Source organism: Juglans regia, chromosome 9 (assembly GCF_001411555.2).
Source record: "Juglans regia cultivar Chandler chromosome 9, Walnut 2.0, whole genome shotgun sequence".
Taxonomy (NCBI): domain Eukaryota; kingdom Viridiplantae; phylum Streptophyta; class Magnoliopsida; order Fagales; family Juglandaceae; genus Juglans; species Juglans regia.
In genome coordinates, this window is record NC_049909.1 from 7,021,466 (window position 1) to 7,036,325 (window position 14,860).

A 14,860-nucleotide genomic window follows, 5' to 3' on the forward strand; every position below is an offset into this window, starting at 1 on the left:
AAAACATCTACTTCAATATATGTAACCAAACAATATTCGTTCATCTAACCATCCTCCATTTGATTACGCAACCAATTTTTTACAGTACTCATTATAGAAATAGCCATTTTAATAAATATAAGAGAAATGCTACTCTACCTCTAATTTATACCACTCATTTTGCCTATTTCATATGCTTTCACATGACTTATTAAAAAAATTAAGAACACAAATATAACAGGGTAGAGGAAATCTAAAATTTTAGTCTTTCCCATTGAGCTAGGAAACTCATTGTCTGTAGGCCTGCAACCCGACCAAACCAGTTTGTGTTTAGGCCCGACTGAACCCGGCGCCCAGGCAAACTAAACCGACATGACCCGACTCGAGTTTGATGAGTGAAGGAAATAACAACTTTTATTCTCAAGAAAGCGAGATTGAGATGTGGGTGTCGATTTAGCCGTGGAGAAAGAGAATCCTGAACTGCAACACTTGATGTCGGATTGTTTTGGCACGAGCAATGGGGCTTTTGTCGTTGATTACTCATTCAGAGAAGCTGGCCTTTGTGCAATGTAGGACTAGACTGGACAGGGCAGGACAGAGAACTCTCTCTCTCTCTCTCTCTCAAACCCAGAGAAAATTAGAAATGGATAATGAGTATCATGGCCTGCTTGATTTCCGGCATTTCATGGCCGAAAGAACTCGTTTTCCCGCCGTTACACAACCAACTGTGAGTCATTCTTTCTCCAGAAGAATATGGCACCGACACAACTCCAGTATGAGGCCATCATGGTTGGTACTGAGGGTTTCCCTCGTGGGCTGGTTGGGTTTAGTCACGATTCCATTACTAGTACTGTCTCTCCCACAACAGCCTCCACAACTAGTTTAGTTGCTACACTCTTTGGTTCAGTACAGATGGAGAGTTCTGGATGGATGGAATCATATGATGGTGGAAATAGTACTAGATGGCCAAGGCAATGGGGCTTTCGTCGTCATCAATTGATTACTCATTTAGAGCTCCTCACAATTGATGCAAGCATGCTCTGCTTTTCTTCTTCAATCTACTGCAGGTGGTTTTGACGACAAAGAGAAATGGGGAGGGATGGTAGCTAGGGTTTGAGAGTAGTTGGTTTTAGCGTGTTCGACCCGCAAGTTATTTCAAACCGCCTTTTTGGGTTGGGTTGGATCTCGCGGACGGATCGGGTCAAATAGTTTTCTGCATAGGCCTAATTGTCAAACCATCCATCCAAAAATAAAGCCTTTGAATCTAAGAATATATGTCGCTAGCTTAAAGAAGAAAATCTGTATTTACTTCTATAAAATGATTGTCAAGTTCTTGAAGTTGTAGATCATATAACATAAATAAGTCAATTAGATAATGATTGTCAAGTTCTTGAAGTTGTGTATTGCAAAGCATTCCACCGTACTGAATGTCCTTGTGCTAGCTACAAATGTATCTTCCATTATGTTAGCTACCCATTCAACAAAGATCCTCATCCTTCATCTCTGATCTCTCGGATTTCCTATCTAATGCTTGTAGTCTAGTAATTCATTTTAAACTAACTATATACTTTTCACTAAGTGTAAATTGAAAGCAAAATCAAAGATTGCAATGAATACAGCTAGGTCATGTGCTTTGGCCTTTTACTTTGAACTTGAACCACCAATATCTACAACAATCTCAAGGGTATCAATCACAAAGGAAAACATAACAATCAAGCTAATAAAGTGTCATAACGTGCATGATCCCCTACTTGTATAACCACATCGTAATTTATGACTAATTCTTGATCATTCAAACATCATCGATTCATCAACAGTGAAGTTCAATATCATTCTTCTATGCTTCGGTGAATTTAACAATTTATCTCTCTTGAAGAATATAATTTCAATGTTCGCATCAAGTTATTGAGTCACAATATTAGACAAGTTGACAATGTTGAAGAATGAATTACTAGAAATTTCAATATTGCCTTTTGCAGCATCTACAAGTGCTAACTATAGATCCTGATCATGATCTTTATAATTCTTTGGAATGATTTTCTTAAGTTGTAGGCTTTTGTGTTATAATGTTAGGATAGTGCTACATGGCCAATCAACGTTTACTATTTCACGTACCGATAGTACAATTTCTTATTTTATTTTTTTTCTTGCAAACATTTTTAAAATATCTTTAAACTTTTAAAAAAAATACATAAATTCACTAATAGTGATTTCTTTAATCATTAAGTAAAAAAAACTAAAAAAATAAAATAAAATACATTAACGGTCAAAATGAGGGGCAAAAACATGTGACAAGTTAGTATTTTCCATAATATTAATAATAAAATGATTTTTTTAAAAAATTATCTTAAAAATATATAACATTTTTTAGAGTGTTGCGTATCATTTTAAATTGAACTTAATAAAGTAAGTAATTAATTTATAACTTTACAATTGTAATTTAATCCTAGTGAAATAGTGCTTAGCTCATCAATTGTGACAACCCAGACTTTGCCAAGTCATCGTTCATATTTTTATTTGGATACTATTTTAGTTATTGGATAAATGCTAGGTGTTAGAGGAATGTCTTGACTTATGTTCTATTTTGGGCCTTAGAGTTCTAGGCTTAAAGAGCCCACAAGAGAAAGAAGAGGAAAAAGCCAACAAAGGCTCATGTGGATTTTGGCCAACTAGGATGGAGTTAGGGTTGTGAAGCCCAAAGTTGATTTCTAAGGTTGGTGGAGGCGCCGCATGGCATAAGAGGAGCATTTTTGTTCTTTTCTAGAAACTCATCATTTGGAACTTAGGAAAGTAGCAAGTGTGACACGTGTCCAACATGCATAAGATTCTAGAAGGAATGAGTGGAAGAAACAAGAGATGAGGTAATCGGATTAGGGCTTACATGCTCATATGCAAGGCCTCATTTCTATAGTTGACACTTGTCAAGTATGAAGAAAAACCTTTGGAGTTCCAAGAAGATCTTACTTGGGAAAAGAGAAATGCATGTTCTAGAAGAAGCTTTGGGAAGAGCAAGAGAGAAATGGGGGCGATGGCAACAACATGGGGTGCAACCAAGCACACGAGTAGAGTTTCAAGAAAGATTAGGTTTTTTGTGTTTTGACCTTTGAGCCACCAAGTGCATTGTACCTAGACAATTAAAGAAGGGCAAATAGGGAAGATAGGGTTTCAGTTGGGAGGCCACACGCCACTTGTAAGAAGGCAACCTTTGGTTTTCCAATACAATCCTATCATGAGGGAAAGGGAAAAGTCTTTTGCCAAGTGTTAAACATGCAATGACTTTTGGATTTTTCAAGAAGGAGGGAAAGCTCTATATAAGAGCATAGCTGAAAATCATAGAGGCCTTTTTGCTCAAGTTCTCAACTTTCCTTCTAAGGATTTTGGCCACCACTAATTTTCTAGCTAGCTCTTACACTTTCTCACATTTTCTCACCAACCAAACTCCACCATTCTCTTCACTATTTCGAAACCTACCAAGATTTCTCCCTCAAATTTTTTACTAAAGGAAGAGTACACAAAGGTAAGGATTGTTTCACTTTTCTTGTTACACCATACACGACCAAAGTGAAAGAACACACACACTATGTTTCAGTTTAAGGTTTCTTTCACATGAACACACACTTTCACTTTAGAAACTAAGATTTTTCTTCAAGGAAATAAGGAACCTGAAATATTCTTCTTATTTTAAGCACAAAAACACAAGGTATAGGGTAAATGAAAGCCACGACCACCACTTGGAAGAAAGGCTAGGGTTTTATCCTTTGAGGGTTTCGGATTCTAGGATTTTTCTATGAGAAAGCATTTTCGGAAACCTTAGACACTCACACTCACCCTTATTTCAAGATTAGGGTTTCTCTAGTCATCTACTAATATGTTTTTCAGATTTTGCTATTTTATATGTTGCATTTTTTAAGTAAACTTACAACTTACTCTTGATAACACTTGTATATATTTTGTGAACTCTTGTTTTTTTATCATTGCTTGAATCTTGTTATCTTGTTATATGTATTCTCGGTTTTGATAAAAGGAAGATATGCCATATTTTCATGATGGTTTGTTGAAGTATGTTTCGAATATACCATGTTGAGGTTTCGGTTTTGACATGTATATGTGTTATGCATGTTTGTCTTGATATATGAATGTGTAGAAGTATGAGTATATGTGTTGTGATGATAAAATCAATGTTTGGAGGACTTGTATGAATCAACCAAGGCTATAATTAAGGGTATAGAAATCTGCTTTGTGTTTTGGCAAGTATGATTCGACTATGCTTACGTGTATTCGCCATATAATTACATGTTCTAATATTTTCAAGCCATATTGTGATATGCATGTTGCTAATTGGACTATATGTTTCAATTTTTACATGTTGCATGAGTATGATAAAGTGTATTATCATGTGTCCATATCTCATGCATTTGAGTCTATGTTTTCAAAAAGAAAAAGAGAGGTCAAAGTATGTTTTATCACTACCCTAAAAGCTAGAATGGAAAAATATCCTAGTGGAACTCTCTGTCTACTCTAGAATGTTTAAAGTCGAGTAGAGACCTCTGGGTCGACGAAGTACAGTTGATGGGTCTCGAATGGTTTCTTATGGAAAGGATATCGGAGCGAGGTTATAAGTAAAGCTAGTGGGTGTCATATGGTGAAGACGAAAAAAGCAAACTACTATAAAAGAATATGTTTATGTTATGACATAGTCACCTCGATCAAGTGGCTCGTTGGTTAATGCGGTAACTAGCGGGGAACATATGGTGCTTAAGGGAGCCATAAGGTATCCAACCATGTGAATTATGAAATGAATAAAGCATTTGAACTTCATGTTATGATACGATATAATATGTTTTTTTTTTTTTTGAAATTGCCATGGCCTGTATTGATTGATGTTAAATAAGAGTCTGAATACAAATTAGTATTGAATCAAAAGAAGTGGTATAACCACTTATGCATAGAGCATCCTTACTTAAGTCATGAGCAACATAATTATTTGCTCTAACAGTATGCCTTGCAGACCAATGAGTGAAAGAGTCGAGAGTTTTCCTGGTATTTGCTATTAACTTGCATGTATAACTTCCATGATAATGTCTTTCTAGTTCAAGGACTTGCAGAATAATGAGACTTGTAGAGCAGCATAGGCCTTTGCTATTAATGGATCCTGGTAGAGATCATGCTTCATTCTGAGGGTGGCCAGAACTCGACCTTGCCAGTCTCTGATGAGCTCCCACTCCTACCTTGCAAGATATTTTGTCTATAGTTGCATCCCAATTAAGTTTTAGGCTACATTTGGGTGGAGCTTCCCATTTAGTTAGCTGCTGGCAGGTGGTTTTTTATGTCCTCTTCTATTGTGAAATCTGATGTAGCTCCTCTACTAGTTGACTTGATTGCTAGCTAATATTTGTTGGATGAGAGAAAAGTCCCTTGAAAATCAAGTTGTTCCTCCTTTTCCAAATGAGCCACGATGCAATGGCAAAGGACATCAGGTCCTCTTGTTCCAGGCCTTCAACAAAACCATCCACTAACTCTGCAAATTTATGAAAGAAAGGGCTTGTTTTCTGCAGTTTTTTGGTACTCTGAGCCTAAGTGTCTCTTGCCAAGGGGCATTCCCATAGGATGTGTTTGATAGATTTAGGTTGTTGCTTGCAAATTGGGTAGGTAGGATCTTCAATGACTTTCCTCCTCATTAAATTGACTCGAGTAGGTACAGAGTTTGGGCAGGCTCTCTAGAGAAAAGATTTGGTTGCATTAGGGATGTTCAGATTCCAAAGTTTTGTCCATGGAGCCTGTGATGTTTTGAGAGTTGAAGATTGACCTTGCATTTGATTATCTAACTCTGTCAGCAGATGATAGACACTTTTGACACTGAACTGGCCCGAGGTAGTGCATCTCCATTGTAATCTATCGGGGCTGGGATAAGGACTTAGTGGTATTGCTTTGATCAAGTTAGCTTCCTCTTTTGTGAACAAGGTTGAGATCAAGTCCTCTTTCCATTGGTTTGTCGGTTTGTCAATTAGAAGGGAGACTTTGGTGTCAGCATGCATGAATTTGAGAGAGCTTCGGGGCTTGAATGTGTTTTGCCTGGGAAGCCATTTGTCCTTCCAAATGCCAGTTGTTTCCCCATCCCCTATTCTCCATATCAGACCCTCATTGAGCAAAGGTCTAGCCGCCAGAAGACTTTGCCAAAGAAAAGATGAATTTTGGCCTAGTGTGGCAGTGAGGAAGTCTTTGTTATGAAAATACTTCTCTTTTAGCACATGTGCTGCCAGAGATTCAGGATTAGAGATTTTCCTCCAACCTTGTTTTGCTAGGAGAGCTTGGTTGAAATTTGCAAAGTCCCTTAGACCAAGACCTCATTTGCATTTAGCTCTCTTTAACTGGTTCCATTGGACCCAGTGTATTTTATGCTCCTGTGTTTGATGTCCCCACCATAAATTCCTCACCATTTTGTTCAGTTCATGCACCAGTTGCCTTGGCAGCTTGAAGATCCCCATGTTGTATGCTGGAATGACCTGAATGATAGCTTTAATGAGTACTTCTTTACCTACTTGGGAGAGGAATTTGTTCTTTCAGTTTGTTATTCTAGCCTGCACCTTTTCCAAAATATTTTTGAAAGAGTGGGCTCGAGATTTCCCAATTAGAACTGGTAGGCCTAGGTATTTTTCATATGAATTGGTACCCCTTATCCCTACAATACTAGTGATAATCCATTTGGTTTCCTCTGTGGTGTTCTTGCTTAAATATATTGATTTTTTTTCTTGTTTAGTATTTGATCTGAGGCTGGCTCATAGGATTCCAGCAGGTAGTAAAGTCTACTCCACTCAATGGAATTGGCTTTGCAAAAGAGGAGGCTGTCATCGGGAAAAAATAAATAAAGATTAATAGATAGTTTCTTCTTTCTTATAGGTAAACCAGTGAGGATCCCAGATTTTTCAGCCTTGTTTAGCATGCAACTTAGAACCTCTGTGCACATGATGAAAGGGTAAGGAGATAGTGAATCCCTTGCCTGAGCCATCTAGTTGGATGAAAACAATCTTGAGGTACACCATTGAGGAGGAGGGAGTAAGAAACAGTCCCAACGCATTTCATTATTAAGTCCACCCATTGGTTTTAAAAACCAAATTTCTGCAAGACAGATTTTAGAAAAGGCCACTTTATTTTGTTGTATGCTTTGCTCATGTCGAGTTTGAGGGCCATGAAACCATCCCTACCCTTTAATCTTGCCTTCATAGTGTGGAGAGACTTGAAGGCCACTGTTATGTTGTATGTTATTAACCTGTCAGGCACAAAGGCTATTTGTGTGGGAGAGATGATCTCTGTCAGAACACTTTTCAATCTATTGGCCAAAGTCTTAGCAATGATTTTGTTATGTTATGTCATGATATGTTATGATATGATATGAAATGACATAAAAGAATGTGATATGATCCCAATATGATATGTTATGAAATGATAAGAATGGCATGACATGTTATGACAAGAACAAGTACTCGAGCTCAAATGATATGAACATGTATAAAGAGTCTAAAAAGACGAAAATGTGTTTTATGAAAAAGTCCATGTTGTGTATGTCAAAGTTTTTACGTCAAAGTGCATGTTCATGCATTCATTTATGGTTTACTTTTATATACTTGTGATATCTGCTGTATGTTAACGGTTTACCTATTGAGATTTCTTGAAATCTCATTGTGCTAGTTTTCACTACCATTCCCCACCCAGAATGGTAGAAGTTGTGATAGGTTTCGACGACCATGACGAAACGCAAGGGGACGGTCTGACCATCAAGGAGGTGTCCAAGATTAATGAGAGCTTGACAGAGTCCTCTTTATTGGATAGGGTAGAGAACGTCGATCGATTCATTACAAAGGCATTGTAGCTCATTAACGAGTTGAAGAGGCTAAAGAATCGGGACAAGGACCGGTTTTTGGAGAAAATAAAGAAGCCGGACTAAAGATGTATTTTTGGAAAAAATGATCATGGAAATAGTAGTAGAAAAAGAAATGACTTAAGGGTTTTTGTGAAACCAGTTTTTTGATGATCCCGTGTTTTGGGAGTATTTTGAAAATAATTATCTATTTTAGGAGTACTATTATGAAATTTAAACTTTTTGGATGTTTACACTTCGGTACCATAATTATTACATTACCACTGGCCCTATGTAGCTAAAAAAAATTTTCCGCTGGCCCTATGTAGCTAAAAAAAATTTTCCGCTGTGAATTATTGCATACTGCTAAATTTATTATTGCATCATATTTATCATGTACGAGAGGTATGTAGTTTTGAGTTACATATCCCGATGCTTTAGTTGCCGTCCAATCCCAAGTAGGAATTAAGGGCGTTACATTAATGACAAAATATTTTGGGTGAGTTGTAATTTAATGATCAACGTAATCTCCCTTTGTAATAAATAAAGGGGATGGAGAACCAATTTTAATAAAATGTGTATCCATTTAAGTAACAAAAGAGAGGAAGATTTTGTGAGATGTGAATATGACGTTAACCAATAAGAAAAACATAAATGATGCAAAAGACAAAAAATGTGCCAAAGAAAAGAAGAAAGTAGGTATTATAAAAGATGGATCAACATCATTTCATGCGTTTATTTGAATTTGAGGAATTCAAGTGTGCACACATTCTTAGAATTTTTTTTTTTTGTGTTGGATTGTTTATTACCTTTTGTAAAGTAGAAGAAAAATATAAATAATTTTTTTTTAAATATGTTTTGAATTGAAGTTAGTAAAAGTGGATTAATAAAATTGATAACTTGTTTGAATATAAGTTTTTAAAAGTAGTTTTGTTTTGATTTTTATAAAAAGTATTTTTATCTTTATATTTTTTTTTACATTTTATTGAAATCTAAGCAAATGATTGAACGAAAAGTTAAAAAGTTAAAATAATATTTTTCTAGAATGAAATATGTTTATATTGAAGCTGAAATTTTTTCTAAAATTCTTTAAAAAACGTTTTGATGAACATGGTACTACTTCAAAGTATCTGTCATACGAGGCTACATGTTACCTTCAAGTTTTAACAAAAACAAATTTGAGGAACTATTTTTTTAAAAAAATAATTATAAAAAATTGTATTTAGTTACAATACACAAATGCGACTGATTTGAATTTAAATATGAAATGAAATGAGATGATTTTAAATAAAAAATAAAAAATAAAAAAAATATTAGTAGAATATTATTTTTTAATATTATTATTATTTTAAAATTTAAAAAGTTAAATTAAAATTTAAAAAATATTAAATTATTTATTATATTTTATGTTTGAATTTAAAAAAATTATAATAATAAAATCAGATAAAACGAAGCATTTTTCAAATCGAAACGGGACGTAAGATTTAAAATGAGATTGTGACTGGAATGGTAAATTAATATTTGCAGGGGACAAAAAGAAAAAGAAAAGAGAGGAGGTTATTGATATCTGGTTAGTAAGTAAAGAATTTGGTTTTGATCTGGCTAATCCAAGTCCATAATATACGTTACCGAACCCAGTGATCTTAAGGTTTCTCTAAACCCAACCTCATGAACTCACCCTTCTCCATATAAATCGCGCTTGAACTCAAGGAAATCTTCAGGTACTCTCCTTTTCAGCTTTTCCCGATTTCCACCGTCCTTGAGGTTTTCTTTTCTTTTTTGTTAATTGAGTTTGGGCTTGATCAAAAGATCCTAAGTTCTTTCAAATTTGATTGAGATGGTTGATTCTAGGTTTTTCTTTTGTTGGATTTTGCTGGTGATTTGTGTATTTTTTTTTGTTTTTATGTTTCGATTTTTGGGTTTATTTTGGTCTTGAGGTAATGCAACCCTTTTGTTTGGTTGGGTGAAAAAACAAAGGAAAGAGCGGAAAAATACAATTTAGAGTTTCTTTGTTTTTAGAGTTATTCGTTTTGTTTGTTGGAATTGGCTTTTACAGGCCAAATGGTATTTTCTTGCATTTTTCTGAGGACCCAAACTGAGAGCTATAATGGGTTGACTTCGTATGAAACTTAAATCTTCGTGTGTTTCGTTTATAGTTTACTGAGTTATTGGTGAAAGTGAAAATTTTCTTTCGGCGGAAAGGAAAAAGAAAAGGAAAAGAAAAATGTGGGATCATATGATTGCAGGCTGTGGTTACGGTTTCATCCTTTACAAATTCTAAGTTTTCGAGTTCTTTTTAGTCTTTGCTGATGAATCAGAGAAAATTAGAAGAGAAATTGAAAATCCAAGTGCGATGCTTAGAGAAAGGAAACCCATCATGAAGATTTTTGAAATTTGCAACTTCATTTTAACTGTGAAATTGTCAATGCATCATTATTAGTCAGCAGCTAATTGTAAAGGATTAAATGGAATATCAGTTATATTATTTTGAATTACAAGCTTGTTCCCAAATTTTGAACTCAATGATTTTATGGTGAATCAGGAGTTGTGGTTTGAGTTACAATGGGTGACCACGTTGTTCTGTGTGTTGATGGCCATGTCAAACCCGGAAGTTTGCATTCTCTGCATGGGGTTGGGGTAGCACCGGGATCTTCTGGAGAGGGTACAGGCTCGCAACCTGCTGATCCACCCACTTGTGCTATTGATGTTGATGGGGTTGGAGAACATGGAGTGTCTGAAGAAGAAGAACCATTGATTCCGTTGGTGGAATGTCGCATCTGCCAGGAGGAGGACAGCGTAAAGAATTTGGAAGTCCCTTGTGCTTGCAGTGGTAGTTTGAAGGTATTTTTAAAACCAATGTCTCCTTTCAAAATTTGAAATGTCCCATTTTTCTATAGGAATTTTGAGTGCATTCTTTATGCACGACTGATTTCACAATTTTCCCATCAGTTTATCTAATTGGTCAGGTGTTGACCTCGATATAATACTATCAAAAGGTAAATCGAGCTATAAAACTTGGTATTTTTTCCCCTTGGAACATAAGATCTCTCTGGAGGTTAGTAAGAGTGGTGCTACCACTTGGCTTCAAGAGCCAGCATTCATTATTCATATGTTTTTTTTTTCTCTTGGATTTTTTTTTTTTCTAAGAGAAAAATTCAACTTTCACAAATATGAATGCCCCGTGTCTTACATAAGAAACTTCAGGTCAGGACATATTGCTCTAGTCAAGCTAGGTAGTAGTATTGTCCATTCATTACTGGCCTCACAGTGGTCTGTCATATATCATACATTTTACTGACTCACATGGCTTCCTTATTGTGGTTGACATGTTAAAAGCTTATTCCTAAAAATCAACACAAGGATTTAAGTTTGGTTCCCTTTGTTCTATTTAAATTCCAATGACTTGTAATACTGTTATAAATAACTGAAACTTTCAACCTTTCTCCTGGACCCCACTTTTTATACAGTTCGCTCATAGGAAATGCGTTCAGCGATGGTGCAATGAGAAGGGAGATATTACTTGTGAGATATGCCATCAAGTAAGTCCTCTGTTCATAGTATCTAGAATGGTTTGCAATTTTCAACTCTGTTCGATAATAATCTGTATAGAAGTATGAATCCGAAAATTGCATATACACATGGAGACATGGACACAAGTAACTTCTATAGTTTCAGAAAATGGGTATAGTGAGTTTTTGGTTTTACGGCAAATGCAAATTGTGAGTCACAAAATAAACTGTTGTACCATGAGTAATTGTATCCAGTGTTGCATAGATATCATGCGGGGTAATGTATCTCCTTTAGTATCAGAGAATGTAATTCCTTAATGATCCCTTTTGTTTCACATAGAAGTGATTTTTTTTTTAAATGTCTTATGCACATTTGAAGTATTTATATTTTTGAGCTGCATTTTGCATAGGCATGGTGAAGGGTCTGCTTCAATAACATGATCTCATGCTTGAATATAAAATCTTTCCGCATGATAGTGTGGATTTGCTTGAAAAGAGCTGGTTCCACTAATGAGTTGAGAGGTAATGTCAGCTTATTGACGTTCACGTAAAAACTCTATTTTTGCAGCCTTACCAATCTGGTTACACTGCCCCACCTCCTCCTCACTCTGAAGATACTTCAATTGATATAAGGCAAGATTGAACTCTATGCTTATTGATAAAATATTTTGTGCCTATTTGACTGTTTTCCCTTTATATTTGTCCATGCAAATAGTTATTCTCTTGTTCATTCCATTGGGCTCAATATGAATGAACTTGTTCTTCTATGCTCATCTAATTGAAATTTTGATTTCTGTTTCACAGTGAGGGTTGGACAACATCTGGTATCCCTTTGGATTTGCATGATCCTCGACTATTGGCAATGGCAGCAGCTGAACGCCATCTTTTGGAGGTGGAGTATGATGATTATGCTGATTCTAGTGCTAGTGGAGCTGCATTTTGCCGCTCTGTAGCTCTAATTGTAAGCCCTAAAGCCTTCTTAAATTGAATCCATAAGTTAGATGTGTAAAGATTTCACTATAGGAATCAAATGCCCTGTTGACATCTGACATTTATGGAAACTTAGACATTGTCATCTTGAGCCTGATTATACTGATTGACAGCTCTGGACATTATTTTTTTATTTTTTGATAGGTAATCAAAGATATTATATTCATGCCCTTCAAAAAAAAAAAAATATTATATTCATAGAAATAGGCCAAGCCTAGGTACACAGGATGCATACATGAAGAACGCCTAGCTAGAGGTTACAATAGAGAGAAGAAGATCGTGGACACTAAGTCCGTTACAAACTATGGCCCCGCCCATAAGAACAATGACTTAAAAAAGAAAAGTTTTAGCTCATCCATTGTTTTCTCTTGCTTTTCGAAACTTCTAGCATTTCTCTCCCTCCAAATACACCAACACATGCATATTGGTACCGATCTCCATATTGCCGCTATCTGGGATTTGCCGTGTAGTCCTAGTTAGCTTGCAAGGAAATCCACCAATCTACAAGGCATAACCCAAGACAATCCAACTCTTGAGAAAAAATCATCCCACTTAACCTTGGCCACCTCACAGTGTAAAAGCAGATGATCAACTGACTCCCCATACTTCTTACACATACAACACCAATCTAGGACAATAACCCGTTGTATCTGTAGTGAGGATCTTGTCCAAAGATGTCTGGACATTATTGTACATTGTGTGACTTGGGTCCTTTTACGGTAACACCTTGGATATAACTTCTCAACTGGAAAGAATAATTTATTTGTGGTCTCTATATTGACCCTTCTTACACATTACGATGCTTATGGTTATGATTTGGATCTATTCTCATGTTTCCTGGCAGTTAATGGCCCTTCTGCTGTTAAGGCACGCTCTATCTCTCACCGATGCTGATGGAGAAGATGATGCTTCCACCTTTTTCTCTGTCAGTAGGATATGGGTGTATGAATGTCTTATGAGAATTCACATTGTCAATCTTTTATTTAATTGTTAATGGTTTACAGCTTTTCTTACTTCGGGCTGCTGGTTTTCTTCTGCCATGTTACATTATGGCCTGGGCCATCAGTATATTGCAGCGGCGAAGGCAAAGACAGGTTAGCACTTGGTTCTGCTGTTTTGGAAGGAAGAGAATTGCAACCAAAATATATAACTTGATAATGGCTATTGCAACCAAAATATATAACTTGATAATGGCTAGCTGTAGCGATGAGATTGATTACAGAAGGAAAGTCAATTGGAGTTTCGCTTGCTTGTTAAGCACTTGAAAATTTTTTAGAATCCCGCTTTGAATTACCTTTTTAGTTATCTGAGAGAAACTTTCCACTTTATTATTAGAATTCAATTGTTGAATTATGGCTGGCTGCATTCTTTGAGCTGGGAAATGATTTCTATATCAACAAATGGGGTTCTCATAAATTTTTCCTTCTGTTTTTTCTATTCAAAATCTGTGCGCGCAGGTTCATGTTTTTCTTATATTTTGGTGTAACGACCTTGAGCATTGTTGGGGTCTTTAGTTGGTAATCCAATAATTTCATTAATTATTTTTCGTAGTACTTCTATAATAATTTCATAAATGTTTCTACTGAATCAGGAAGCAGCAGCACTTGCAGCAACTGAAGTTGCATTCATGCTGGAGGCTGGACAACATCCCGGCTTGCAGTTCACCATAGCACCAGGGCCTGCTGTTCCTCATCAGGAACCACTTCACTGATATGGCATTTATGACGGTTGTGAGGTCTGGCATTGGTCAAGCAGAAAATTGGAATCAGAAAGTTGGGCATGTTTGGAATTTGTCACTAGCGGTTAGAAAATTGGAAAGCTGTATCATTGTCATTGTTTATGTTATTTTGTTTCTGTCAAGCTGCATCTAATCTCTCTCCTCTCCCCGAATGTCGTTCGATCTCGCCCATTATGTTTGTACATATATCTGGGGTGTTGCTGAAGCAGTTTTGCCTGTTTTCACAGATTTTTATTTTGAAAAAGCGTGGAAATTAGAATTTATATAAACATGTCAATAAGAACTTGAAGATGGAATTCCCAGGAAGCGAGGTTTTCTTTGTAAACTATGACTATATGAATTTTGGATAACAACACCCATTAATCATTAAGCTGGCCCATCATTCAGGCTTTCTTATCTTATATCACTTTTGTTTATCATTATTTACTTTTTGGTTCTGGAATCCTATTACCATAATAGGACCATTCTTGAGAATCTGCAAAAGACACCCTACTTTAATTTCTAACTGTCGCTATTTATTGTACCATTGTGCTGAGATGGACTTGCAACAATCAAAGAAGAGTTATAAAGGGCTGTCTTCTATGTATGTCTTATTACTCCACTAAGAATATTGCAATGTGTATGCAACCATAGCTGATGATGGATGGTAATTGGTATGAAAGAGCACGCACATGATGTATATTGTATAAGCAGGAAGGTCTGAGAGGGGTTGTCTGTATAAACTTAAAAAAGTTAGAAATGTGATGAGGAAGGATGTTGTTAAAGCAACAATTCATTGATTCTTTTACT

General features: G+C 35.9%; 1 protein-coding gene across 4 annotated transcripts; it reads left to right on the plus strand.

Annotated features, from left to right (window-relative positions):
* The first annotated feature begins 9,369 nt into the window (after window positions 1-9,369).
* Window positions 9,370-14,377, plus strand: LOC109003983. Of its 4 annotated transcripts, none has more exons than XM_018982349.2 (8): window positions 9,370-9,555; window positions 10,377-10,675; window positions 11,302-11,373; window positions 11,912-11,976; window positions 12,148-12,304; window positions 13,178-13,275; window positions 13,400-13,427; window positions 13,925-14,377. In XM_018982349.2, the coding sequence occupies exons 2-8, from the start codon at window positions 10,397-10,399 to the stop codon at window positions 14,042-14,044; spliced, it is 819 nt and encodes a 272-aa protein (XP_018837894.2). In that variant the 5' UTR covers window positions 9,370-9,555; window positions 10,377-10,396; the 3' UTR covers window positions 14,045-14,377. The 4 variants fall into 4 exon arrangements, with proteins under 4 accessions (XP_018837894.2, XP_018837904.2, XP_018837878.2 ...); XM_018982359.2 differs by having other exon boundaries at window positions 9,371-9,555; window positions 13,178-13,258; XM_018982333.2 differs by having other exon boundaries at window positions 9,372-9,555; window positions 13,178-13,258; window positions 13,338-13,427.
* The last annotated feature ends 483 nt before the right edge of the window (window positions 14,378-14,860 follow it).